Source organism: Diabrotica virgifera, chromosome 6, assembly GCF_917563875.1.
Source record: "Diabrotica virgifera virgifera chromosome 6, PGI_DIABVI_V3a".
NCBI classification, from domain to species: Eukaryota; Metazoa; Arthropoda; class Insecta; order Coleoptera; family Chrysomelidae; genus Diabrotica; species Diabrotica virgifera.
This window is the reverse complement of record NC_065448.1, coordinates 255,605,496-255,632,012: the sequence shown is the minus strand read 5'-3', so window position 1 is coordinate 255,632,012 and position 26,517 is coordinate 255,605,496. Positions and strand designations below refer to the sequence as shown.

Below are 26,517 nucleotides of genomic sequence, written 5' to 3'. Positions count from 1 at the left end.
ATAGTTCACTACAAGGAGAATTGATGGTACTACAAATAGGTCTAAGTGGAATATTTGCTTTGTGAATTTTCTGTACTCCATAAAATGTGGTGTCTTACTGTAATGAGGTGTCATTAATTTTCTTTGATAGTACGTTAGGTCATTTTTAAATTTGAATAAAGTTCTATAGATTTTGTTTTCCAGTGTCTTCGTTGGATCCTTCGTTAATTTGGTATAAGGTCCATTTGTAATTAGATCTGTAATTTTGTCCTCGTATTGTACTTTATCCATTATTACAGTTAAAATTAGTAAATTTATTAAAATTATTAAATTAATATTAAAATATTACGGATAAAGGAAATGCAACTGTAATAATGGATAAAGTACAATATGAGGACAAAATTACAGATCTAATTACAAATGGACCTTATACCAAATTAACGAAGGATCCAACAAAGACACTGGAAAACAAAATCTATAGAACTTTATTCAAATTTAAAAATGACCTAACGTACTATCAAAGAAAATTAATGACACCTCATTACAGTAAGACACCACATTTTTATGGAGTACCGAAAATTCACAAAGCAAATATTCCACTTAGACCTATTTGTAGTACCATCAATTCTCCTTGTAGTGAACTATCAAAATTTTTATTAAATATTATACAACCATTTGCAAATAATAATGACACATTTATAAAAAATACACAACATTTTTTAAACAAATTATCAAATTTTGAATTTAATCCAAATAATATTTTAGTAAGTTTTGACATAAACAGTTTATTTACAAATGTGCCATTAGATAAAACTTTAAACATAATCAAAACGAAATTAGAAAATGATAATACATTAACAACTAGGACAAGACTAAATGTATCAGCTATAATGGAGTTATTGACATTATGTACTAATAATACCTATTTTCAACTAAATAATGAATTCTATAAACAAAATTTTGGTCTCGCAATGGGCTCTTCTTTATCTCCATTATTGGCTAATATATGTATGGAGGATTTCGAAACTAATATCATTTCTAAACAAAATTTAAAACCCACAGTATGGTGGAGATATGTAGATGATGTGTTTTCCATATGGCCTCATAGATCGGAATTGTTGGATACGTTCCTGAATATTATAAACGATCAAGAAGAGACAATAAAGTTTACAATGGAAAAGGAATACAATAACACCCTACCTTTCCTCGATGTTTTGGTCTCAAAGAAGGATACTGGATATGAGACTCAAGTGTATAGAAAACCAACACACACCAACAGATATCTCAATTACAAATCAAATCATAACATCAACGTTAAAAAGGGAATCATTAAATCCTTATATGATAGAGCCAAAATTACTTGTTCTAACGAAAATTCATTTTTAGAAGAAAAACAATTGTTAACATCTGTTTTATTAAAAAATGATTATCCCATATCGTTTATAAATAAGGAATTGTCAAGATTGGATCGAATGGAACAGAACAACTTAGAACGGGATCCTACAACATTCACAAGAAATAATACGAGGAAAATATCAATACCATATGTAAAAGGACTATCCGAGAAACTTAAAACAATAGGAAATAAATTCAACATATCAACAACATTCAAAACAACAAACACATTGAGATCTATTCTATCTAAAACTAAACCTAACAGTGAACAAGAAAGAACAAAGAATTGTATTTATAAAATACCTTGTGAATGCGAACAGTTTTATATAGGTGAAACGTCAAGACCATTAGACCTTAGAGTAAATGAACATCAGTCTTATATAAAAAATAGAGAATTTGATAGATCTCAAATATGTCAACACGCATGGGATAATGAACATAGAGTTCAGTGGAGAGATTCAAGTATAGTCCTAAAAGAAGCAGAGAGTAAAAAGAGAAAAATCAAAGAAGCGGCTCTAATTATGCTAAATGAAACCAATTGTGTCGCAAATTCCTCGGTAGAATGCAGTAGGATGTGGTTACCCATATTAAAGGAGGAAGTCAATAGAAAGAAAATACTACAATTAGTAAATCAGTAACATATCGAGTTAGTACATATTTAATATTTTAGTATTATTTAAAATTTAAAATATCAAGTCAGAATTTGGTATTAGTTTTGAGAGTAAACTAAATGTAAACCCAATTACTTACGATGTCGGGATAGTATCACGAGGTTTTTCCTGGTTTTCCCTCGTGATTTACTATGGAATCTCTAACGCGAGAATTTCAGTGCCACCGTTGCATTTGGTTGTCTTTTTAAAGACAGATCACATGCTATGATTTTTTGTGGCGAATATTCCTGAGTTGGGATTGATTTCATGTAATCGAATGAACTATCTTTTAGTAAAGTCGTCCCAGGAACGCAACTCATCAATATTGGCCATATCATTTTAAAGTCGTCTACTTTAAAATGTATAATACGTGTCTGAATTGCCGATATAAATGAGTCAGATTAAATAAATTATTAGCAGAATTTTTTACTAAGCAACAACATTTTTGTTTATTTAGTATTATTTTGTATTTTGACAACGACACCCGACTTGGGCGTCGAAACGTTAATAAAATCATTTTTAGGTAAAATTGTGGCTTATTTCCCATTTGAATATACTTGATTTTTTATTAATGTTCCGGGCATATTTGAGAAGGAGCATAAGTCAATTATTATTACTGAAGGTGTCACCTAACTTTATCTGCAAAAATCCGAATGCCACCTTTCACATCCAAAAATAGACGTTTTTTCGCAGATCCTTACTGGTCTAGACCTTCCCGTCGTAAATCCTGCCAGAGCATCTCAGATTTTATTTGAGTGCCTATAATTTTTTTCAGTTTTTTTTATACTAATACTAATTGTTTTTTTTTTAAATGCTCAGACCTGTCGATTAGTATTTCAAATTGAAATTTTTTACATACAATAATAATGTATAAAGGGTGTCCCAATTTAGAGATATGACGTCATCGTTGATTTTCTTAAATGGCAACACTGTCATTTGATAGCTATTTTGATGGGGTGTGTAAAGTTATACGCTATGAGCTCGTAAGTAGAGGGGATAATTAAAAATTCGCGAGCACCAGTAGTGACAAGTCTGTAAGCTTTTACTGGAAATTTGACATAAATATCAAAGTGATTAATTTACAACATTGAAATTAAAAACATTAATAGGAAATAATATTAGTTGGTCAAAGCTGTGGTGTATATTTTTACCTTAAATATAGGACTTACGTTTTAAATACCGAATTTAAGTTTTTTTAATATTTCGTAATATGTAATTATAAATTAATCTAAGCGCAATCTACACGATAATTGTGAAAGTATCCGAAGTAAGAAATTAATATTTCATTAATAGAACGTTAAAATAATTAACAAAATCTTTAAAAAATCGATTACAATTTAATTACTTTTTTGCGTTGTTAAATAATAAATTTAAAAATTACCGGTGAAAGCTGCATTAGTAATCCGCTAGGAGCGACACTAGCGAAGCTTAGAGCGTATACCTCCATAACTGCAAAATATCAAATTTTTATTCCCTACCATTTACAAGATAATAAAAAATAACAAAGTTATGAAAAACAAGTAATCAATTAATTGAATTAATTATTTCAATTAAGCAAATGCTAATAATGTTCAAAACGAATTTCGATCGTGTTTAGGATATTGTCAAATAGTCAATGGGTAACATTATGAGCATTTGCTTAATTGAATAATACAGTTAAACCTCGAAAAGTCGGATTAATCGGGACCACAGCCGATCCGGGTTATCGGATTAGCCAGAAAATATGGTAAAAATTAATAAAATACATATAAATAATAAACAAATACACATTATAATTGCAAAAACATGAAATACATATGCACAGTACATCTAAATTACGTACAGTTGTAGGACAGTATTGTTTATTTCTTGGTAAAAACTCGGTCAAAGTGAAAAATGTTTGTTTTGTCTGATGAAAATCGGTCCGGGTTAGCCGGACTTCTAGGTTATCAGAGGCCGACTTATCGGCACTGTAATTAAATTCAATTATCTGATTATTTGTTTTTCATAACTTTGTTATTTTTTATTATCTTTTAGATAAATGGTAGGGAATAAAAATTTGATATTTTGCAGTTATGTATAACTTTACACACCCTATCAAAGTAGCTATCAAAATGAGAGTGTCTATGACGCTATATCTCTAAATTGGGACACCCTGTACACATTATTATCCTATGTAAAAAATTTCGATTTGAAATACTAACCGACAGGTCTGAGCATTTTTCAAAAAAACAATTAGTATTTGAACTAATGAATTTATTCCAAATTACAGACTCACTCTGTATAATCATTTCAGCGAGCGAACAATCAAAGACATTCATCCATTGAAGCGCTTAAAATCTTCTAAATAAGAATACTGACCTAACTTCTACCTGTAGGTAGTCAATTGTTCTGCTATCTATATTGATTTTTAATTAAAGCTAAGCCTGGATTGCTCTAAAATTGGATAAGATTAAATTTGTTAACACTGATTAACGAGTGTCAAATTTTATTAAATGCAACAAAAACATCAATAAATTGTATTATTAAAATTTACACAAGAGAACAGACAGTATAAATATATGATTTTTAATCTTTTTTAAAATAAATTGTCAATTATACCGGACAACAAAAAAAAATATAATGCTTTGTCTCAAAAGTTTTATTAACCGATTCTTATAGTACTTTTTACACTGAATCTAAAAAAGATGATAGGTACTTTCTTTTTATTACGTAGTTTTGCACTTTGTGGATCTAACAGTGCAAAGTGTCTGTCGGATCCACAAAGTGCAAATCTTGACTCATCAGTAAAAAAATATTAGAAGAATATTAGTCCAGTAGTAAATATCCCAATCGACATATTCTGGTGGAAAACTTAAACTCTTCGTGCTACCTATATAGTCTAAGATACGATATAAGGTCGATTTGCACCGATCTGTTTAATGGATAAAAATTATTGGATATGTAATTTAGCATGTTAACAATTACAAAAAACAAGGGTTTCCCGATCTAATCTTGTTCTAACTATAATTAATTAATAATTAAAAAATGACATTGGCCGGCGTAGCTCAGGCGGTAGTATGCTTGGCTTGCGTGCTGGTAGGCCGGAGTTCAAATCCCACCGATGTCAAGAACAACTAGACATTTTTAAAATGTCTATAGGCCACAGGTCGATTCAGCCTGAATAAAATGAGTACCTGGGTAAGACCGGGGGTAATAATAGGCGGTTGAAGCGTAGCACCGGCCCTGTTACCTTCTTTGTATACCGTAAGCCCTAGATATAGCAACTACCCTGTTATACTCCCAAAGCCACGTGAGCGGTATAAAACGGGAGACTATTATTATACATTTTTTTATAAATTAAAAAAATTGAAGGCACTCGTGGAAGTGCCGACAGAAGTGAAAACTTCTTATAGTAAAGGTACGATTCCGAAAGAGGCTGCAGACTGCAGACCGCAAACCGCAGACTACAGCGACAGTGTCGTCTGCGGTCAGACCAATTCCGAGCAGAACTGCACTTCATCTACATAATATCGACAACAGCATTGCACGATGGGAATTTATAATAGTATAATATTAAAAGTCGTATAAGTAGGATGTCAGACGCAATGAACAACGATGAATTAATGTTATATCTTTTGATGGAAGAAGAAGATGACGACTATCTTTTACTTTTGCATTATAAAAGAAAAAGGAAGTCAACTAGGTCCCTATTTAAAAGTAAACAATTTGAAGGAAGCTTGCCTCGTAAATAACTTAATATTTTGCTAAACAATTAATTAATTACCCTTCTTATTCATTTAAAATACTCATTTTCAAAAGAAATTCAATTCTATTCAATTTAAGTCAATTTGGAAACAGCAAAAATACGTGTCGTCGATCTGCGATCGGCGACACTACTGGTTCTGGTGCAGTCCTGCGGTCTGCGGTGGCGACGTTCTGCGTGCGGTGGCGACAGTGCCGCTCTACTCGACATCAACCTCATAAGAAACCATATGAACCAGTAGGTCTGTCGCTGCGGTCTGCGGTCTGCGGTTTGCAGTTTGCGGTTTGCGGTCTTGTTCGGAATCGTACCTTAAATAAATTACGAGCTCAATGCTTTTTCCCCATTCAAAAAGAAGTGCTATACCTATATCATATACGCGATGCGTATGCCCTATGCTATTTATGTATACATACACGTAATTTATATACGTACAAAATTTATTTTAGCGAAGTGATGACGGTCGCAAATTCAATACTTTTCCCCCTCCAAGAAGTGCACAACGTCTCTAAAGAAATTTTCAATTCAAAAATTTATTTCGTCAAAGCGATGACGTTCCCTAATTTAATACTTTTTCCCCATCCAAAAAGTGCACAACGTCGCTCAAGAAGTTTTCACGTCAAATATTTATTTCGTCGAAGTGATGATGGTCGCGATGACGGTCGCTTATTTAATACTTATTCCCATCCAAAAAGTGCACAACGTCCCTAAAGAAATTTTCAATTCAAAAATTTATTTCGTCGAAGCGATGACGGTCGCTAATTTAATACTTTTTCCCCATCCACAACGTCCCATCCTGAAGTTTTCACTTCAAATATTTATTTCGTCGAAGCGATGATGGTCGTGATGACGGTCGCTAATTTAATACTTTTTCCCATCCAAAAAGTGCACAACGTCCCTAAAGAAATTTTCAATTCAAAAATTTATTTCGTCGAAGCGATGACGTTCCCTAATTTAATACTTTTTCCCCATCCAAAAAGTGCACAACGTCGCTCAAGAAGTTTTCACGTCAAATATTTATTTCGTCGAAGTGATGATGGTCGCGATGACGGTCGCTAGTTTAATACTTTTCCCAATCCAAAAAGTGCACAACTTTCGTCTAGAAGTTTTTACTTCAAATATTTATTTCGTCGAAGCGATGACGGTCGCTAAGTTAATACTTTTTCCCATCCAAAAAGTGCAAACGTCCCTAAAGAAATTTTCACTTCAAAAATTTATTTCGTAGAAGCGATGACGGTCGCTAATTTAATAATTTTTCCCCATCCAAAAAGTGCACAACGTCCCTAGAGTTTTCGTTTAAAAAATTTCGACCCGGGCAGATATTATTTCAGATTTTTTAGGTCATTCTAAACAAAAAGGGTATTTTGTAATTTTTCTCTAAAGTTGATCGTTTTCTAGTTATAAACAATTTAAAACTGAAAAAAGAACGAACAATGACGATATTCAAGGCTCAAAAACATAAGTATAAAATATCATTTTTGAAATTGCGAAGTAGCTAAATTCAAGTTCAAACCTTATTTTATCAGTTCTTGATACTTGGACTTATTTCATTCTGAAATATTGTTTTTTAGTTGTTAATGCCCGTCTCCCCATAAGAAACCTTCCTCATAAACAATTAAAAAAATTTGTTTTAGAATAAAACATGGCTAAAATTCTTATCGAGACCTGATAGAAAAAGGTTTGAACTTGAATTTATGTACCTACTTAATGATTACAAAAATGATATTTTTTACTTGTGTTTATGAGCCTTGAAAATTGTCATATTTTGTTCTTTTTTCAGTGTTAAATTGTTTATAACTCGAAAACGATCAACTTTAGAGAAAAATTATAAAAGAACTTTTTTGTTTAGAATGCTCCAAAAAATCTGAAATAATATCTGCATGGGTCGATTTTTTTTTAATTCATAAAACAGTGTCATTTTTTAATTATTAATTAATTATAGTTAGAACAAGATTAGATCGCGCAACCCTTGTTTTTTGTAATTGTTAACATGCTAAATTACATGTCCAATAATTTTTATCCTTTAAACAGATCGGTGCAAATCGACCTTACATCGGATCCTCTACTAATACGGTGCGCCCTCGTTAACAGTGGATCAGTAGCAGGCATTCTGGCTCTGGTTCCAAATTTCCTTAATATGTTTCTAACCGAATTTCCAAAATCATCTAAACACATATAATAAATCTAAACACAAATGTCCAAAATAAAGATTCTGTTTTAACAACGTTTTGTTTACTGTTTTTTTTTTCTGCAAAAACACGCTTCAACTTGAAAAGTTATAGGTTTGTAGACACCTAAAGAAGACGATAGACGAGTATTATAACATTTTGGTAAAAATTAAAAATTATTTTTAAACTTTATTTCAAAAATTATGCGATAATTTTTGTGATTAATGTATTTAACAAATATAACCGCTAACAGATTATTATATTACGGGCAAATTCAGTCTGTTCAACAAAATTTCACGAGACAGAATAATACTCCTTGGGTCATTACTTATTTATATAGGTACGTTTGCTTTGAACCGAATATAGACTATCTCCTGATCTATTTAGGACATGAAAATGATTCAGTGCTAGCGATATCTAGGTTAAATACATTAGGGCATATATTCGCTTTTTGAATGACTTTAATAAAAATATAGAGTTCATAAGTTCGTTTGCTTTTAATTTTTCAATAGAGAATGATTCTTCATTAGGAAATAACAATAATCTATAGTTTTAAAGCAAAGAAATCGTAAATACATTCATGAAAATTTATTTTAAATTTAAATTTAATTTATTTATGTATTTAGAACATGAACAATCGAGTTTCTTAAAAGAGTATCTCCGCTGTGTTTAAGTTTATCTTCATTAAAATAAAATTTAGACAACTTTCAGACAACTACCTATATTGAAGTATTCTTTGAGTTCCTTCAATGCTAATTTCTTCAGAAAATAATTGGTAGCTTCTAGTTTATCTCTTCTATCGATCCATTTTAGTATCCATACCTTATTCTTTTTATTAATCACACTAATTGGCTCATCCATCTCTTCTAAATTAGCTGTTACGACTAGCTTAATCAGTTTATTTACTTTATTGTGTTGTATTTTGTAGGCTATTCATCTTGTAACTGAAACAGGTGCGAATGAGTTTTGAGCAGTAGTGTGTAAAGCAGTTCTTCTTCTTCTTAAAGTGCCCTCTCCTGCATGGAGGTTGGCTACTACAATTGCAAACTCTTCTCTGTCTTCAGCCGTTCTTATTAGCTGTTCAAAATTTAGCCCTGTCGATTGTCGGATGTTTCTGAGCCATAATAGTTTTTTCCTTCCTAGTCCTCTCTTGCCCTCGATCTTTCCTTTCACTATAAGTAAAGCATATTGCTACTTATTATTTCTCACTATGTGGCCTAGGTATGATGTTTTTCTAACATTCACTGTGTTAAAAAGTTCTCGTTTCTTTCCTATTCTATGCAGCACTTCTTCGTTTGAGGCATGCGAAGTCCATGAAATTTTGAGGATTCTCCGGTAGATCCACATTTCAAATGCCTCCAATTTATTTACCGTTGATGTTTTAACTGCATAGAGAAGAGTCGACCAGACGTAGCATTTTGATAAACGTAGTCGAATTTCGAGTTTTATTCGAGAATCACAAAGCAGTTTTTTTATTTTTTCGAAAGATTTTCTGGCCTGCTCTATCCTCGATTTTATTTCTAGATCAGTATTTAGGCTGCTATCGATCTAACGTACCAGGTACTTAAATCTATTGACCTGTTCTAAAATGTGCCCATTTATTGCGCAAGGTTGAGGTGCGTTTTGGTGTTTTTAATGTTTAATTTCATATCAAATTGCTCACAGGTCGAGTTGGTCTTGTCGATGAGTCGTTGTAGACCCAAGTCGGAATCCACAATCAACATCGTATCATCGGCATATCTGATGCTGTTTACACCATTTACCTTTACTCCATCGTTGGAATCCTCCAGTGCCCTCTTAAATAGAAACTCGGAGTAAAGATTAAACAGCAGAGGCGACAGAACATATCCTGGTCTAACTCCCCTCCTAATTTCTACTTCTGTAGGGGTTAATAGCTAAACAGAACCACAATGGACTCAGCGAGTCTCCTTGAAACAGGCCCCGGCTGATTGCGATATTTTCCGTTTCGATAAATCTGGATTTATTCATCATTTTAGATTATTTTCATGCCGTATACATAATATAGGACATGCCGTATACAATATAACCTTTAACCGGATAAAAATTTTGAAATTAGAAACGTTTTTAATGTTTACCTAAATATGTTGAGATTCGTCCCGCTTTTTACACTGAATGGAAGTTGATTGAAAAACATTATTCCAGCACGATCGGAACTTTTATACGGCACTTTTAAACCCCAATTATTCCTCTTTGTCTAGTAGTAGTACAATACGCAATTGTTTCAAATTCAATACAATCTCACAGAACAGGGGGCCAAATATATCGTCGATTTGTGTAGTAAAATAACAGAAGAATGCAATAAAAATTTTATTGCACAGATTATAATAACTAATCAGTTTTTTCACTAAGTATGATTAAAAAAGTTTTATTTTTTATTTAATAAAACAGAATACATATTTAATAAAGTTTTAAGATATTTATTTGATAAATATTAAAAATAATTTTATTCCTGTTAGAAAAAACGAGCATGTTATGACTATTTGTACTAACGATTACAGCTTCAAAATCCCGAAAGCTAACATTTCGATATATCTGAACCTTACCGTAAAATCAGTAATATCTCCTACATAATCTGAGCAAACAAATACACCGATCAAATATATTTTTAATACCTATATCCAATAAAAATAAATCCAATCATTAGGTACTATGTCCCAATAAATTACAATACATAATATACAGCTATATAAAGCTTATTATTTTATTTTTGTTTGTATGTGTTATTATGATGAATCATTTAAAACAAATTAATATTAAATATTAAATAAATACATATTACTACTAATTAATTGAATACTACTTTAAAATAATTTATAATAATTTTAGGACTGGATCCCGCATACCAAAAAAAGTTTATTAATAGCCACTTATTATTACTAATAGCCAATATTACTTTGTCGGACAGAACTTCCAATTTATTTGTTACCCTTTCATTACACTCTCATACAAAAATCAGACTGCTATTTACCACCAACAAAATTCCTGTGATGTGACATGTTCTACGTGTCGGACTTATTAAAATGCCCAACAAATGTCTGTCGGACAAACATTTTTTTATATATTATATAAAGTTTGCTATTGATACAGCATTAAAAACAACCTGCTAGTTTTCACGATCATAAACTTGTCAGGATGACACGTTTCACAATTAAAATTACGTTCCACAATTAAAACTTTCCCTGTTCCAGTGCTCCCATACATCAAAGTTTGTCCTACTAGAAACTGTTAAGCTATTAACAAATTTTCAGGTTGTTATTAATAAACTTTTTTTGGTACGCAGATCCAGGCCTGTTTGTAGACCAGGGCATTTAGCACAAAATAAATCGATTTTTAAATACACCACCTAGAGACTTACAACTTTTTGCACTGTGTTCAGGATGATGTTCAGGTAAAAAGTCCACTATAGAAAAATGAGTGGAAATCATCCATTTTAATAATCCAATAGAATATAAAATACTCATTACCTCTAACATTATGTTTATGGAGCTTATCGCCTGGCTTTGGAACATCTAGAAATAGCAATATCTACTTATCTACTTTTCTTACTCTTACTGAAAATATCTGTTAAGTTTATAAATTAATTTCAAGATATTTCGTCGCATTCAGGAGACGAAAAAGTGACGGAGCGGTTCCTCAACTGTTCGGAATATGTACATTCTCTCAATGCGGCGCTACTTGCGGAACGTGTTACGGAACGGTCGCCATTAGGGATGGGAAAAACCTACCGGTTTAAACCTAAAACCGGTTTTTTTACATCGCAATAACCGGTTTTACCGGTTGTTTTTTGTCCCGGTTATAACCGGTTTTTTCTTTTTAAAGTAAAAACCGGTTATTAGGTTTTTACGGTGATTAGGATTAGGTTAGGTATTATTTTGGATCCCAATCATAATTATTATTCTCAAGTAATTATTCCACACAAAACCATAATTCAAATTTTATTTTATTTTATAAAATACAGAAGCAAACTGAAAGTGCAATCTCACATCAGCCAGAAACAATTATTAAGTTTTATGATAATATTTCCTTGGAAAGGGATTTGTAATCATAATATTTACATAAGAAGTGATCTGGTTGAATTAGACGCAAACATTATCTATTTTTCACACTTAACTCTTGACATTGAAAGTGGGTGAATGACTTTTTCTGATTACCAAAAATAATGCTCTGACCATGATTATCGAATTACTGATTACGAATACAAATCTTCAAGAATTTCGCTACGTTTTCGAAACGATACACTCATACATAAACTATTAAATGAGTTAAAATGTACCTATTCTACAAATATACAAACGTGTTAAAAGTAATACATGTTCTTTCGATAGTACTAATTTTGATCATATTGATATCGAGTCGAATGGAGTATCGCAAACTAAAGTGTATTGTAAATGTAACTTTGTAACCTATTGGATTAAAAAAACCAAAAACCGGTTTTTCCAAAAACCGGTTTTTTGGCCGGTTATAAGCAAAAAAACCGGTATAACCGAAAACCGGTGTTTTGTCAAAAACCGCCATCCCTAGTCGCCATGACAAAGAGCTAATTCTAATTCCGCTACGTCCGTTCAACACGTATGCTACTTTGTGAATTTGTCAATAGACTTGTTGAAAGATGCGTCAAGTACTAATTAGCAATTGGAAAATAGCTCAGGCGGTAAACAATCCATGACCTTCATGTTCTCTGACCATGATTATGAAGTAAAAAACAATTTATTGTACAGAGGCAACTATATATAACCTCACATAATATAACAGAAAGTTAACGAATAGGATAAGAATAGTGTTAGAGCGAAGTAACGAATTTAGGGAGCGAAGCGTTCACAAGACGAAACACAACTGTTACCGCTCCATAGGGAACTGCTCCCTCACTTTTTCATCTCCTGAATGCGACCATTGTAATTAGTTGATATTAAAGTAGCTAGTATTTAAGTATGTTTCACCCCTTTTTCTTGCTTGCCATGCAGTACGTAAACACCCAGTAGTATTCGAGATATGTCGATGCCGACGTCTGCAAGTGGGACGTCGTCGTCCCGACGTCAGAAGCGCATGGGACCTGCCCCTTTCGCCTCCTTCGAGGATCTCTCAGACGAGGTGAGATCTCGTGTACGTATCACACCTTCTTTAGTCTTTCTATTCTTTCACTATGTATCTACTAAGTACTTATATGTCTATATTAATTAGGTACAACTGCAACTTTGTTAACTGTTTTATCAACCACAAGAGCAAATTATCGTTTATTTTATGTTGAATAACTAAAAATAGGAAACTTGCACATTTATTTATTACATAATAATATTCAGTTTTGTTTAAAAATGAGATTTCTACAATTTCATGCTTCAAAAACTCATAATAACTTAGAAGTACAAATTTAAAATCTTCTGTGTATTTAAAATAGTTCAAACCACCCGTGGCATCACATAATTATACTTAATTTATATTTATGTTTATGGTTATATTTATATTTTAATGAAATTTATCGTATGTCATTGGAATAATATATACCAGTTTGTTGAGATTGGTTTACTATGGAAAATAAAGTAAAACACTGTAAGTGTTGTTTAGTGCCATTTTGTAAAAGTACAACTATTAAAAACCCCAATAAAATATTTATTGAATTACCAGTCGATTAAAACCAGCGTTTAAACTGGTTACTTGAATGCCGAAAAAACGTTCAAGATTACACAAGGCCTTCGAGTTACACGAGCCTTCGAAACATTACAGTTAATACACAAGGCCTTCGTGTATGTCAAGATCATTTTATTGTAAGGATAATAGCTATTAACAAAGCTGCCTGCTTAACAAAAACACTTAAATATTAGTTCAAAATTGTCAAAAACAAAAATACTCAAATATTAGTCAGAAATAGCAACTATCAAAATATTTATAAAACTGAGTGTCAGTGTCAAAACAAATGCCAAACCTAATGAATTAATGGCGAGGACAATACTACAATTATATGGGGTCACGACCAATGAGGGAGGTCCCTCCCACGGTGAGTGTAGTGGATGGCCAGACTGAGCTGTAAAATATCGCTAGCAACATCGAACGGGCCCATCTTCGGCGTTATGTCGCAAGCGAATGGACTGGGTCCTAATTTGTAGCTCATCTAGCCACAACAACGACCAAAACACTATATTTACATCTCGCGACACGCCGTAATTTACATCCCCGTCTGGCCATGCTTTTTACTGCAGTTACTGCCGCTTCATTTTACTGTTCTTTAGCCTAAAGCCTAAAGGCGGGTTGACATTACTAGTGAACAACGAACGTGGCTCACGCTTACGTATTTTGCCCGTGCTATTGTTAGATAATTTATTATCTATTTTCAAATTCGAGCAGTATATTTGCATTCATGCATTGGGTAAATGCAAATGTACTGCTCAAGTTTGAGAATAGGTAATAAAATTATCTATTTTCAAATTCGAGCAGTATATTTGCATTCATGCATTGGGTAAATGCAAATGTACTGCTCAAGTTTGAGAATAGGTAATAAAATATCTAACAATAGCACGGGCAAAATACGTAAGCGTTAGCCACGTTCGTTTTTCACTAGTAATGTCAACCCACCTTTATGGATGGCTATGGCGAAAACCTGATTTTAGTGGGGGAAAGCAGTGCTGGTTCTAAAAAATATGGAAAAAATTACTAGACGCAAACGAGAACAAGCTGACAAACATTTATTTTTATCTCCAAATAAATCGAAAAATAATGACTTTATCGTTTCGAATAAAGAGTAAGTTATTTACATGGAAATTATTGGAGAATTAAAAAATTATGCTAAAATAGCAATTTCATCAGTGGTCGAGAATTTGGGAAGGCTGAACCATTCACTTTCCCCTGTCGTACGACTTTGATAGTAGGCAGAAACGTTTATTTAACATAGCTTAGTAGAATATGCAGTACCTACGCTTCCTACCAAGTACGACAAGGATATGTCAAATAGTTTTAAAGTACAAATTGTTTTTAAATTTATAAATAAAACACCCTGTAACTCAGTAAGAAGCCACATTTTTTATGTGCGTAAGTGATTTGGGTCTAATATTTTGTGGTCTAGAATCTACAACTCAGAGATTGGACAATCTTAATGAATAACCCTCTATAAAGTAACATACATAATATAATCGACTAATGTTAATATTAATCCATTTATGGATACGACTACATATGCAGACACTTACAAAGGAAAATGCCTGTCTGTATATGCAGTCGTATGAATGAATGGGTTAAAGAATGATATGAAATTTTTTATAATCAATAGCAGTTGAAGTTGCAGTTAGTTAATTAATAATTTTTTATTACGAGTAATAAGCACAGAATAGCATTCTACAAAATACTGTTTTTTTATGTTTTTAAAGTCGCTAAAAAACATTGTGGAATTATTATTGTTGCTCTAAAATTGGGTGAAAATTGTCAAAGATGACTGACAATTTTCGTATTTTCCTATGTGTTTTTAAATAACTTATAAGCACCGCGGCACAAAATTCCGCCACTAAAAATTTTTGTTTAAGATAGATAATTTATACCTTTATTATTTTTCCTCCAGTTTTTAAGATTTTTGCATAAGTTTGTAGGTACATGTATTGACTTCCTTTGTTATTATTCGGGTTATAAATAATTTTTGCTTAGATGCATGACACGGGGGTGAAAGAAGCGTTGTATTTTCTCTTAACTTCAAAAAATTCTGTGGAAAAATTGAAGAGCTGATTTTGTTTCATAGGCCTTTCGTATTATCTCGTAGGCATCCGTAATATTTTGTTTTTTGAATTATCCTAATATCTCTTTTCTTATAAGAGCTGCACAATTTTTTATAAATAAAAACACTGATTGACTTGATAAACTTATAGAGGTTGGATTGATAAGATTGGAATGGCCCACATGCAGCCGAGATCTCAATCCTATCGAGCATTTATGGGATGAATTGAAAATAGCTATTCGCCCTTATTGTAGGCCTCCAGAAAATTTGATACAGTTAAGGTTGGCACTGGTAGAGGAATATCGGGCTATTCCCAGACAAGGATAACACATCTTATTCATTCGATGCTAAACAGATTGCGAGCAGTCATTGCTTCGAGAGGACATACCCGCTACTTAATTGTTTGGGTTTGTTGTAATTTTGTTTTGTGTTGTTAATTTTAGTACGTTTGATATTTTTATTTAAATAAACCTCCAAAACAGTGTCTATATTTACAGCTTTTACAAGAAAAGAGATATTCGGATAATTCAAAAAACAAAATCTTAGGGATACCTCCGAGATAATACGAAAGGACTATGAAACCAAATAATCCCTTCAATTTTTCCACAGAATTTATTAAAGTTAGGAGAAAATACAACGCTTCCATTCACCCCCGTATAATGCCATTCAAGCCAAAAATTTTTGTTACTGGAATAATAACAAACGACGTCAATACATGTAACTATAAACTGATGCAAGAATCTTGAAAGTCGGAGGGAAAATAATAAAGTTATAAATTGTCAAACAAAAATTTTTAGTGGCGGAATTTTGTGCCGGGGAGTGTATATTGTTTATGAGTAAAAAATACGTTTAATATTTTGCATATTTTGTTTATTACTTATTGTTGTCATGTTGTCACCAAATTGATCAAAAGCAGTTGTTAGATAAATGTATCAAAGGGTGTGTTGGAAAAATCGTTACTACCGCGATCTATCTACAGTGAGCACGTTAAGGTTGGAATAAATTCATTTTTTCATGAATGGGCCATTTTGGAAATAAATTCCTAAACAGTTGGAATTTTATTTTTATATTGCGATTTTCTGGCATATATAGTATACTAGTGGCGTCATCCATCTGGGCGTGATGACGTAATAGATAATTGTTTTAACGAGAATAGGGGTAGTGTGTAGTAAGATTAACATAACTATTTATACAGGGTTTCCAAAAAAAATTTGAATTAAATATTAATTATTGAAACAAAAAAGAATGTACGTAATTTATTTAAAATTCACGAGGAAAATAAAATTCCTGTAGCTGGCTGTATACCATAAATCATAAAAATACTAGATCCTTTGTAAAAGGTATATTTAAAATTCAAAAGTTTAAATATATCTTTTACAAAGGATCTAGTTTTTTTTGTAATTTATTTAATTCAAAATAGCATTTTGCTGCTGTGAGAAAACAGGAAAAAATGTTTATTTGAAGAATAAACATTGTTTTTGACTTAAAAATTAAAAAATTAAATGTTCAAACTGCCAAATGGCAGGTGGGTGGCAGTTTTAACATTGTGGTGTGGTGGCAGTTTGATTTAAACGTAAAACAGTATTTATTTGTCAAATAAACATTTTGTTCTGTTTTCTGACAGCAGTAAAATGTATTTGGAATTAAATAAATTACATACTTTCTTCTTTCTGTGTCAATTAATTTAATTCAAAAAAATTTTTTTGGACACCCTGTATAAATAATTATGTAAATAAATGTTTATATTGCTAAATAGAGAATTGATGCCTGGTTGCACCAACAGATCTCAAGCTTAAGACTCGTGCTCGAAGCTCAGCTTATGAAGCATAATACGCGTTGCACCATTGAAGATTAATAATTTTCAGCTTGGCACAATGGAATTGCCACGTGGATTGCTTAGATAAGAATCGAAAATTATGGTGCAACGTAAGCGAGACTTAATGCGGCCCTATCTATAAACGCAGCTGGGCTAATCACGCCCAGATCGATGACGTCACTAGAATGATATATATGCCAAAAAATCATAATTTAAAAATAAAGATCGACCTGTTTCCGGATTTATTTCCAAAATTGCTCATTCACAAAAAAATGAATTTATTCCAACGTTTACGTGCTCACTGTATATTCGTTGCCTATAATACAGCTAATATTATTAGCTTCGCATCAAAAAATGGTTAATAATATTCTGTGCTTAATACTTACACTAAAGATAAACATGAAAAGAGGCAGATACAAATTACATTAAAACTATTGAAAACTTAAGACTCTTGAAACAAAACAGATTATTTATAAATTGATGAGGGGTGGAAATATTTCAACATAAATACATGTTATGAACAAATGTCCTATATGGTGATTAAGTAGAAAATTAATTTGTCCCAAGTTGTTGAATAAAAATTAGGTCGCTGGTTTTAAATATATGATCTTTTATAATAATAATAATGTTCTAGAACTCCTAAGTGGAAGCTCCAGTGAAAACGCGCGAACGGGTTCTATTTTGATCTAAAGCCTTCACCTCATTCCAAAACTTTCCTTGACCTCTTATCTCGTCCATGATGGCTCTTCTCCAAGTTTGTGCTGGGCGACCTCTTCTTCTTATTCCTTGGGGATTGTGGCTATTTCCGTGTGGTCGATCCAACCCCACTTTCTGAACTTTATTTCATTTTCTACCCTCTTTTGTTGTGTCTGTGTCAGATGTAGTAAGTAGACCTTCGTTTCTGATGATGTTTGGCCAGAAAAATTCGTAAACATTTGTTAACAAAGACCTGCAGTGTGTCTGTAAGGATTTTTGTCACCTTCCAGGTTTCACATCCGTAGATAGAACAGACATGAGATCCGTGACTGGAATATTCGGATCTTTGTCCTTGTAGTATACTCGCCAGATCTCCAAACAGGGTTGAGCATGCTGAATGCTTGTTGAGCTTTTCGTATCCTCATACGAATACCGTCTTCTGTACATCCGTTTTCCTTTATGACACTTCCAAGATAAGTAAAGTTTTCCACATTTTCACATGATTTTTAACTTTTACAGGTTTGATTGTCTCTACCCTTCCTTATTTCGTATTCTAGATAAGTAGGTATTTCTATTTATCTATATTTCTCGACAAATTCCAACCCCGCTCTAATAATCTAAACGCCTTTGCCTAGAACAAAATTTAATATTATTTTTGTGTTATTTAAGTTTAAGTATGTGTAAGATCACTTTCTGTGTAGCGCTTCGGAGTTCATTTAACTCTTCGATGTCTTCACCTGTCATCTTTTTCTCAACAAATTGTTGAGAGTATAGTACTCTTCTCAAACTCTTAACAAATCGAGATTTACTAAGTCTTTAGCCGTCTACTTGTATGGTCTTATCTGTCCAGCTTACTGTTTTAAACGAGTGCTCCAATGCGATGGTAAGTTGCTTTGGTGACATGAGGTCCACTTGTCGATATATAAATTATGCAATATCAAATGGCAAATATAATCAGTCCTCTTTTTATGTTTAAAAAACTATTCTCTATATTTATCTGTATTGTTTGTTGGAGGTTTTTTGAACAAATAATTTAAAGGAAATAGAAAAGAGACAGTAACAGTAAAAAACTGGCATTCGGGGGAATGCCTGAGCGAAACCCCAAAATACCCCTGAGTGCACCACTGGTACTAAATAATAAGTTTTTAATTTTAATTTATATTTTTTACATTTGATATAAAATATTTTTTGTTGATACAAAATCACGACAAACAAGCACAGACAAATTATTTTCATTTTCTTATTCTCTTAAATATACATAATAGTAATATATTGGTTACAGTATGTTGTTTTGTACAAATATTCTTGATTTCTATATCTGTATATATACATACATACATATTTGTTGTACATACACCGCATTTTAAAGGTAATGTCACCAATGCTCCTGAATTGCTTTACATTTTTATACAGTAGGTATGGTGGAAATGTTTGGAATAAATTCGTTATTTCGTAAGCCAGCGATATGATTTTTTGACATATACATCATACTAGTGACGTCATCTATCTGGGCGTGATGGCGTGATCGATGAATTTTTTAAATAAGAATAGGGGTCGTGTGCTAGCTCATTTGAAAGGTTACTCAATGTTCTATTCAGTAATATAAACATTAACATAATTATTTATTATATTAGGGTGTTCAACAAAAATTTTTTAAATTGACACAAAAAGAAGAACGTATGTAATTTATTTAATTCAAAATACATGCTACTGCTGTAAGAAAACAGAAAAAAAGTTATTTTACAAATAAACATTGTTGTTCGCTTAATTTCAATGTTCAAGCTGCCACCCATCTGTCTCTTAACAGGTTGAACATTTAATTTAAGCGAAAAGCAATGTTTATTTGTAAAATAAACACTAAAATAAAACTTTGAGGAAGTATACATAAACACAGCATATCACTTAACGAAAGAAAATACAGAAGTTGGTAACTTGTTCTTTTAAATATGTATTCAAAGTCATTTCACAGAAGAACACCCATTTTTCATACAAGTCACACATGCGCTGGTGATTAACATCAAACAAATTGCCCCACATAGGTATAGTTTTTAACTTAGTGCTCCCGCTAATTGCAGATCCAGCTAGTTAAAAACAACCAGCTCCCCCAAAACTTGCACAATAATATCTCCAATCAATATTATGGCAATCAATTTTGTATCGTAGCTTGAAAGTCCCGAAGACAAGAACGTAGCCGGTTCCGTGGTCCGATTACCGGGTATAAGAGAGGATCTGACACCAACTACTCCAGCCATGACTGATAGATCGCCGTCGCCTGCATTTCCACATAAGGGAATAAGCCTCATAGGGTCCAGCGCCACACCTATTCCAAGCCATGCTACGGTAAAGAAGAATAACATTAAGCCACCGACCACGCCTCGAATTGACATTTCGAGGGCCAGCAGCTCTTCACATCATGATAGTAAGGATAGCAGTCCTGAAAGGGAAATTTATGATACCCATGATCCTAACAGTGCCAAATTGGGATTAGGTAATACAATTTTATTATAATATCTTATAGTCCTCGGTTCATTCGTACTAATTTCAAATGTTTTTATAAACTTTCCTTCTCCTTCTTCTTAACTCAGGCGAGACTCGTTAGTCTCTAGCACTTTCACATAAGGCCTTTGTACCATACCTTGGAAGGCCAACAGTTTTCTTATTGATAGTTTTAGGATCTCTTCTGGTTCAAACCTCTGTTGACCAGTGAATTCCTGCCTTACATCACTTAGCATACTGCAATCGCATAGTATGTGTATGGCAGTGTCTTCTTCCATTTCGCACTTTATGCACCATAGTTAATTCACCATACCTAGTTTATATAGGTGGTTTCTTAAAGGGCAATGTCCAGTCACCATTTCAGTGACCGTTTTGATCTCTCGTTTATTGAGGTTCATCAAACTGTTTTTTTTTTTAATTTTCCGAGAGCTTTTTATTAATTTTCTTGATTATTTTTTTTTTGTCTGAATTTGCCCTTCGAGTGGATCTCCATTTCTTTTGATGATTCTTTATCAGCCATTTCTGTACCTCGTTCTTCGTGGCACCTTTAGTGATTCCACACAAAGGTTTTTTTGAGCCTTCAAAAGTTTTTCTCGAGCCTTGTTTCGCCAACACATGTGCTCGTTCGTTCCCATGCACCTCTTCATGACCCGGCACCCATATTAAAGACGCTTTGTTGTCTTTTGCTAGTTTGTTGAGATCTTTGCAGTCTCTCACCAGTTTTTATTTGGTGAGTGGGTTCTTTACAGCCAGAATTCACTTAGCTTTAGAGTCTTCATCAATGATTTCATCAATGCAGGCCACCAAATATTGTTGTATATTGACCTAGGCGGTAAGATTTATTATAGTTACATGTTTGTCCAAAGACTCCTGGTCCAGTACCATGGGCAGTTTTAGATCCATCAGAGATTCTTCAATACATAATTCGGCCTCCAAGTATTGTGTGCTTTGAGTCTCAGGATGGTCATAAAGTCTACCGCCGAAATATATAATTCCAGCGGAGAGAGATCTGTGATAGCCTCTAATGAAGCCATTCCTGTACTATTCAAGGCTCCTGTTATATTTAGAAGTGCTTGTCTTTGCAGGGTGGTAAGAGTGATCACACAATATTGCAAAGCCGTCTTTCTCTACTAGAGTATTGAACCATAAGTAACTATCGGTCGTATCACTGATGTGTATAACCAACAGATTACCTTTGGTTTCAATCCTTAGGTTTTACCTACAACTCGTGTGCAGTTCCAGAAGAGTCACTTAAGCCCTATTGCTTATATTTTTAATATGAGTATGTATTCCAATTCAGTTTCGAATCCAGGGTTACCCTCAGATACTTAACCTCATTGGTTCTTTCCAGTACCTCTCCAAATAATTTCAGCTCACTCAGTCCAGTAAGCTTCCTCTTATTTGTAAAGGCTTGCAGTTTAGTTTTAGGAGTTAGAAGTAGAAACTTACCTCGTTATGACTTTCTAAAACTAATTGGATCTGAGAAGCTATAACCTTTTTTAAAATTGAGTTTCAAATAATCAAATCTTAAAAAGAACTTTTAAAATATTCCAATTTTTCTTTAAACAGTTTTCTAATTAATAGATTCAAAAAATTTAAAATATCTTTACTTACTTGTTTATTGTGCCTATCAATCTATTTATTTTTCATAAATTTAGGTTTTAAAGAAGATGGTGCGCTAGATCTTCGATCGTCTACGGAAGAATTGGACTTTCAAGATATGTCAGTGGAAAGAAGACGAAGCAGCAAAGGAAGACCTCAATCTCCATCCATTCTAGAAGAGCCTGTAACAGCCAGAAAAGATTCACAATGTTCGGATATTGTACTTCTGTCGATATCAGGTAGAACATCGAGGTTATCTAGCATAGGCAGCCAAGGTTCTAATCAAAGTCGTTTATCGAACGCCAGCCATATTTCAATGTTATCCGGACAGTCGGGCTTATCCAGATGTTCTTCTCCGCATAAAATGCTTTTAGAAACTTCTTTTTGTGGTACAAAGAACGCGAATGAGGTTGCTAAAGTAGACGAGGATCACACAGGGACCAAAGTTGAAACCGAAGTTATGGAAAAAATTTTACTTTCTAGAAAACACGATCCAACGGCTGCAATTTTAGCTGAAGGTCAGTTAAATCTTTATTATTTCATAAGTTTATTGGTTTTGTAGATTTGGTAATACACACAGCGGCAAAATTAACGGAATACCTTAAAAATGGGACATGTTAGATGTCTCGAATTTCCTAAACATGTTGTCCGATTTGAATGATGTTTATTAGTACGTTATAGCCTTATTATTTAAGAAAATCGATGTAATGATATTGTTGCTAGACAATATTTTATACCGGGAGTAACAATCATACTGTGTTTTTTCCTTAAAGCTCGGAACACCCTTTGGAATATTCTAGCATATATAAAATCAGAGACTGCATACTGCATAGGCTGCTTTTTCTCTGGCCCAGGTAAAAATTTTCGACATATCCATCTCCCACCGCAACTGACGAGATGGTAGTAGGTGCCTAGCGGCATCTGCTAAATAAAAGACTAAGTTTTTCAACCTAATAAAAATATTTGTAAATTAAATTATTTAAAAGATTTTTAATTGAAAAACTTTATTGGCCCATTTCCTGGTGACAACCTCCAAGGCTTCTACAATATGCAAGCCAAATGGATGCTGCAGTGAAGACTAAAGGGAAGGAATTCTACACTATGCAATTCACAACCCCCGTCTGCAGCGTGGTAAAGTTTCAACGGAAAATGGACCTAGTTACTCTATAGGAGTAATACTAATATAAAAATAAAAATGTATACCATTTTTATTCATTCAGTTGCGGTGCGAAACCAAAACTGTCTTAATTTTTACTCAGATCAGAGAGTGCAGCCAGCACCCTTATCGACGATTTCACCTCTTGTTAGAGGTTCATCAGAGACTGCATAGGCTGCTTTTTCTCTGGCCCAGGTAAAAATTTTCGACATATCCATCTCCCACCGCAACTGACGAGACGGTAGTAGGTGCCTAGCGGCATCTGCTAAATAAAAGACTAAGTTTTTCAAATTTTTCAAAAGACTAAATTTTTATTTTTATATTAGTATTACTCCTATAGAGTAACTAGGTCCATTTTCCGTTGGAACTTTACCACGCTGCAGACGGGGGTTGTGAATTGCATAGTGTAGAATTCCTTCCCTTTAGTCTTCACTGCAGTATCCATTTGGCTTGCATATTGTAGAAGCCTTGGAGGTTGTCACCAGGAAATGGGCCAATAAAGTTTTTCAATTAAAAATCTTTTAAAAATATTTAATTTACAAATATTTTTATTAGGTTGAAAAACTTAGTCTTCTATTGAATCTATTCAACATTCATTATTTGTTAAAAAAAACGGCTATCTATAAGACCTTTTATAATAATATGTCCCTTTCTATCCCCGAGTATTTAAACAGGAAATCAAAGTTAACATTTAAAATAATTTTCAAAAAGTAAATTTCTTAACCGAACCTCTAGGCGAAAGTCCTTGCCTAGAGATTGCCTTAACAATGAAGCCTCAAAGAATCGACTGCGATTTACAAAATACCTCTAGACTCTATATCTAGAATATAGACTCTACTCTAGAGTGACTGTTTGGGCAAGTACATTTTTGTTTAAATAATCGCTCTCTGGGATAAGCAAATTGATCGAATAGCTTATGATCTCTTTAGTCGATCTGTTTGAAATTTAGCAGTCATAAAAAAATTAATGACGATGTAAACAAATATAAACAAATCTTTACTATAAACTGAATGAAGGAATGAAAGAGCTTAATTTCTTTTACAGGAATAATAGTAGAAATGGCACAACCTCTAGTTCCAAAATCTCAACCTGAGAAGCCAGCCAGGAAGAGAGAAATAAAAGAAGACAGCAAAAGTGAGATAACCATAACAGTTGAAAAACCAAGTTCCGAAAGCAATAATACAAATTCTGAGATAAAAAGCCGTTTTGTCTCTCAAAGTGGTGTCGAATATTTTTACATTCCCCTTAAAGGACCATTGCCTCCAGATCTTCCTACCCCTCAAACTGCTCCTGTAAAGGGAAAACCTAAACTGAGAGAAGTTAAATCTGCTAATTACCAGTCAAAAACCGCAACTACCAGTAAATCCAAAGTACCTGAAGTAAAACCGAGATGTAAATCCGCAACTCCTACCCCATCCCCGTCTATTACAAAGAGAGAAGAAGAACCAAAGTACATTCGAATAAAACTAAAACCGGACAAATGTTACTCCGAGGAATCACCAACAGGAGATGTACACAAACCAGATTTTTTAGATCTAGACAAAATTGAAAGTGTCTCGACTTTTAGTGAACCTCTAAAAATCGATAAATCCATAAAATATATTAAAGAAAGCGATAAAATATTTTCTGCAGCTACCAACGGCAGTCCGAAAATTTCCACTGGAGTTATTGATGTTCCAGTAGAAAGTGTTACGCCTTCACCTTCAGTTTCGAGGAGATCATCCTTTGCTTCTTTATTTAAAAGTAAAGAAGCGGTTATAAGTCCTGAATCTCCTTCTGTACCTGGCAGTAGTCGAAGAAAAAATCATATATCCGGTATATTAAAAGAAGCTGGTGACAATTTGCGCACCAGAAGCAGGAGTAGATCCAAAAGTAGAGATAGAGAAAGTCATAAATCGTCTCTATCCACAGCACCATCTTCCACAGAGAGTATTGACAGCAAATCGAAGCATAAGTCTGTACTATCACTATTTAAATCAGGTAAAAAAGATAAAGTTAAGTCTGAATCTGAAACTAGCTCACAAGAAACAGTCCGTAGTAGTGAAGGCATAGGTAAACTAGAATTCAAATTTAACGAGTCGAAACCAACTCATTATGAAAATCCATTAGAATGTGCTACTGTACGCATACCACTTCATTCTCCTACTTATTATGATAATAGATCTATTAATGACTGGAAAACTTCGAGCCAAGATTCTCAAGAAACTGTCATTGAGAATCCTAGCAGAAGTGTTGAAGTTGTTGCAGAAAAAATTTCTCAACCAGAACAAGTTGTAGAAAAAAAACAACCACTTGCTAAGGCTACCAGTAAACCTAGTCGTCAAAGTAGTACCAGTAGTGAAAACGTAGTATTTTCAACGAACTTGGGAGGTGAAAACGAGATATTTACTACAAAACTACCCAAGAATTTACCTAAAGATAAACAACCCACTGAAAGCGTTAAGGTAGAAATTAACGGAATCGTAGAAATGAAAACAGAAGCTATAGAGGTTGCAGATTCACATCATATTAGTAGGGAATCATCTAAAGAAATAATATCTACAAGACTGCAAGATGTAAATAAATCACAAAAACTCAAAAGTATCAGTAGCTTAAAAGAAATAGAACAAAAACACACAGAAATCGAGACTGCTGTAGATAAAAGAATATCACAAGTATCCATAGGTACGTATAAATATTTTATTTTTAATATATTTGTTATATTTTATTATTATTAATGGTATATACTATAGATATCTGCCATTTATCAACTCCCTCCCTTCTAATACGACAAACCTTTCTCTCTTCTTAAGGTGCCTTCTCCATTACTGAAGGTTGGCTATCACTACAGCAAATTACTCTCTATCCTGAGCGGTTCTTAGTATCGAATGAGTAGCCAGGATCATTTTTTCTTCCTTTACCTCTTCTTCCTTCTACTTTCCCTTATATTGTGAATCGTAAAAAGTTATATATTTCTCCTCTGTAAATATGTCCTAGATAACTCGTTTTTCTGTTTTTTAAATATTTAGGAGTTTTCTCTCAGTCCTCATTCTTCTCAGCACCTAGTTCTTGGTCATGTGCTCGCTCTGTCCGAGAGATCTTCAGCATCCTTCGAAAAACCACATCTCAAAGGCTTCTTCTATACGCC

At 33.2% G+C, this 26,517-nt stretch overlaps 1 protein-coding gene across 2 annotated transcripts in view; it reads left to right on the top strand.

Annotated features, from left to right (window-relative positions):
• The window catches only part of LOC114331538 (uncharacterized), a 50,468-nt gene that overhangs the window by 11,574 nt on the left and 12,377 nt on the right, over positions 1–26,517 (top strand). Inside the window, exons 2-5 of one of the 2 annotated variants that reach the window (XM_028281132.2) lie at positions 12,896–13,034; positions 20,300–20,624; positions 22,291–22,752; positions 24,435–26,054. In XM_028281132.2, coding sequence (XP_028136933.2) covers positions 12,924–13,034; positions 20,300–20,624; positions 22,291–22,752; positions 24,435–26,054 — 2,518 coding nt within the window. In that variant the 5' untranslated portion in view covers positions 12,896–12,923. Of the gene's footprint in view, positions 1–12,895; positions 13,035–20,211; positions 20,625–22,290; positions 22,753–24,434; positions 26,055–26,517 lie in introns of those variants that run through there. The other variant, XM_028281134.2, reaches the window with a different exon arrangement.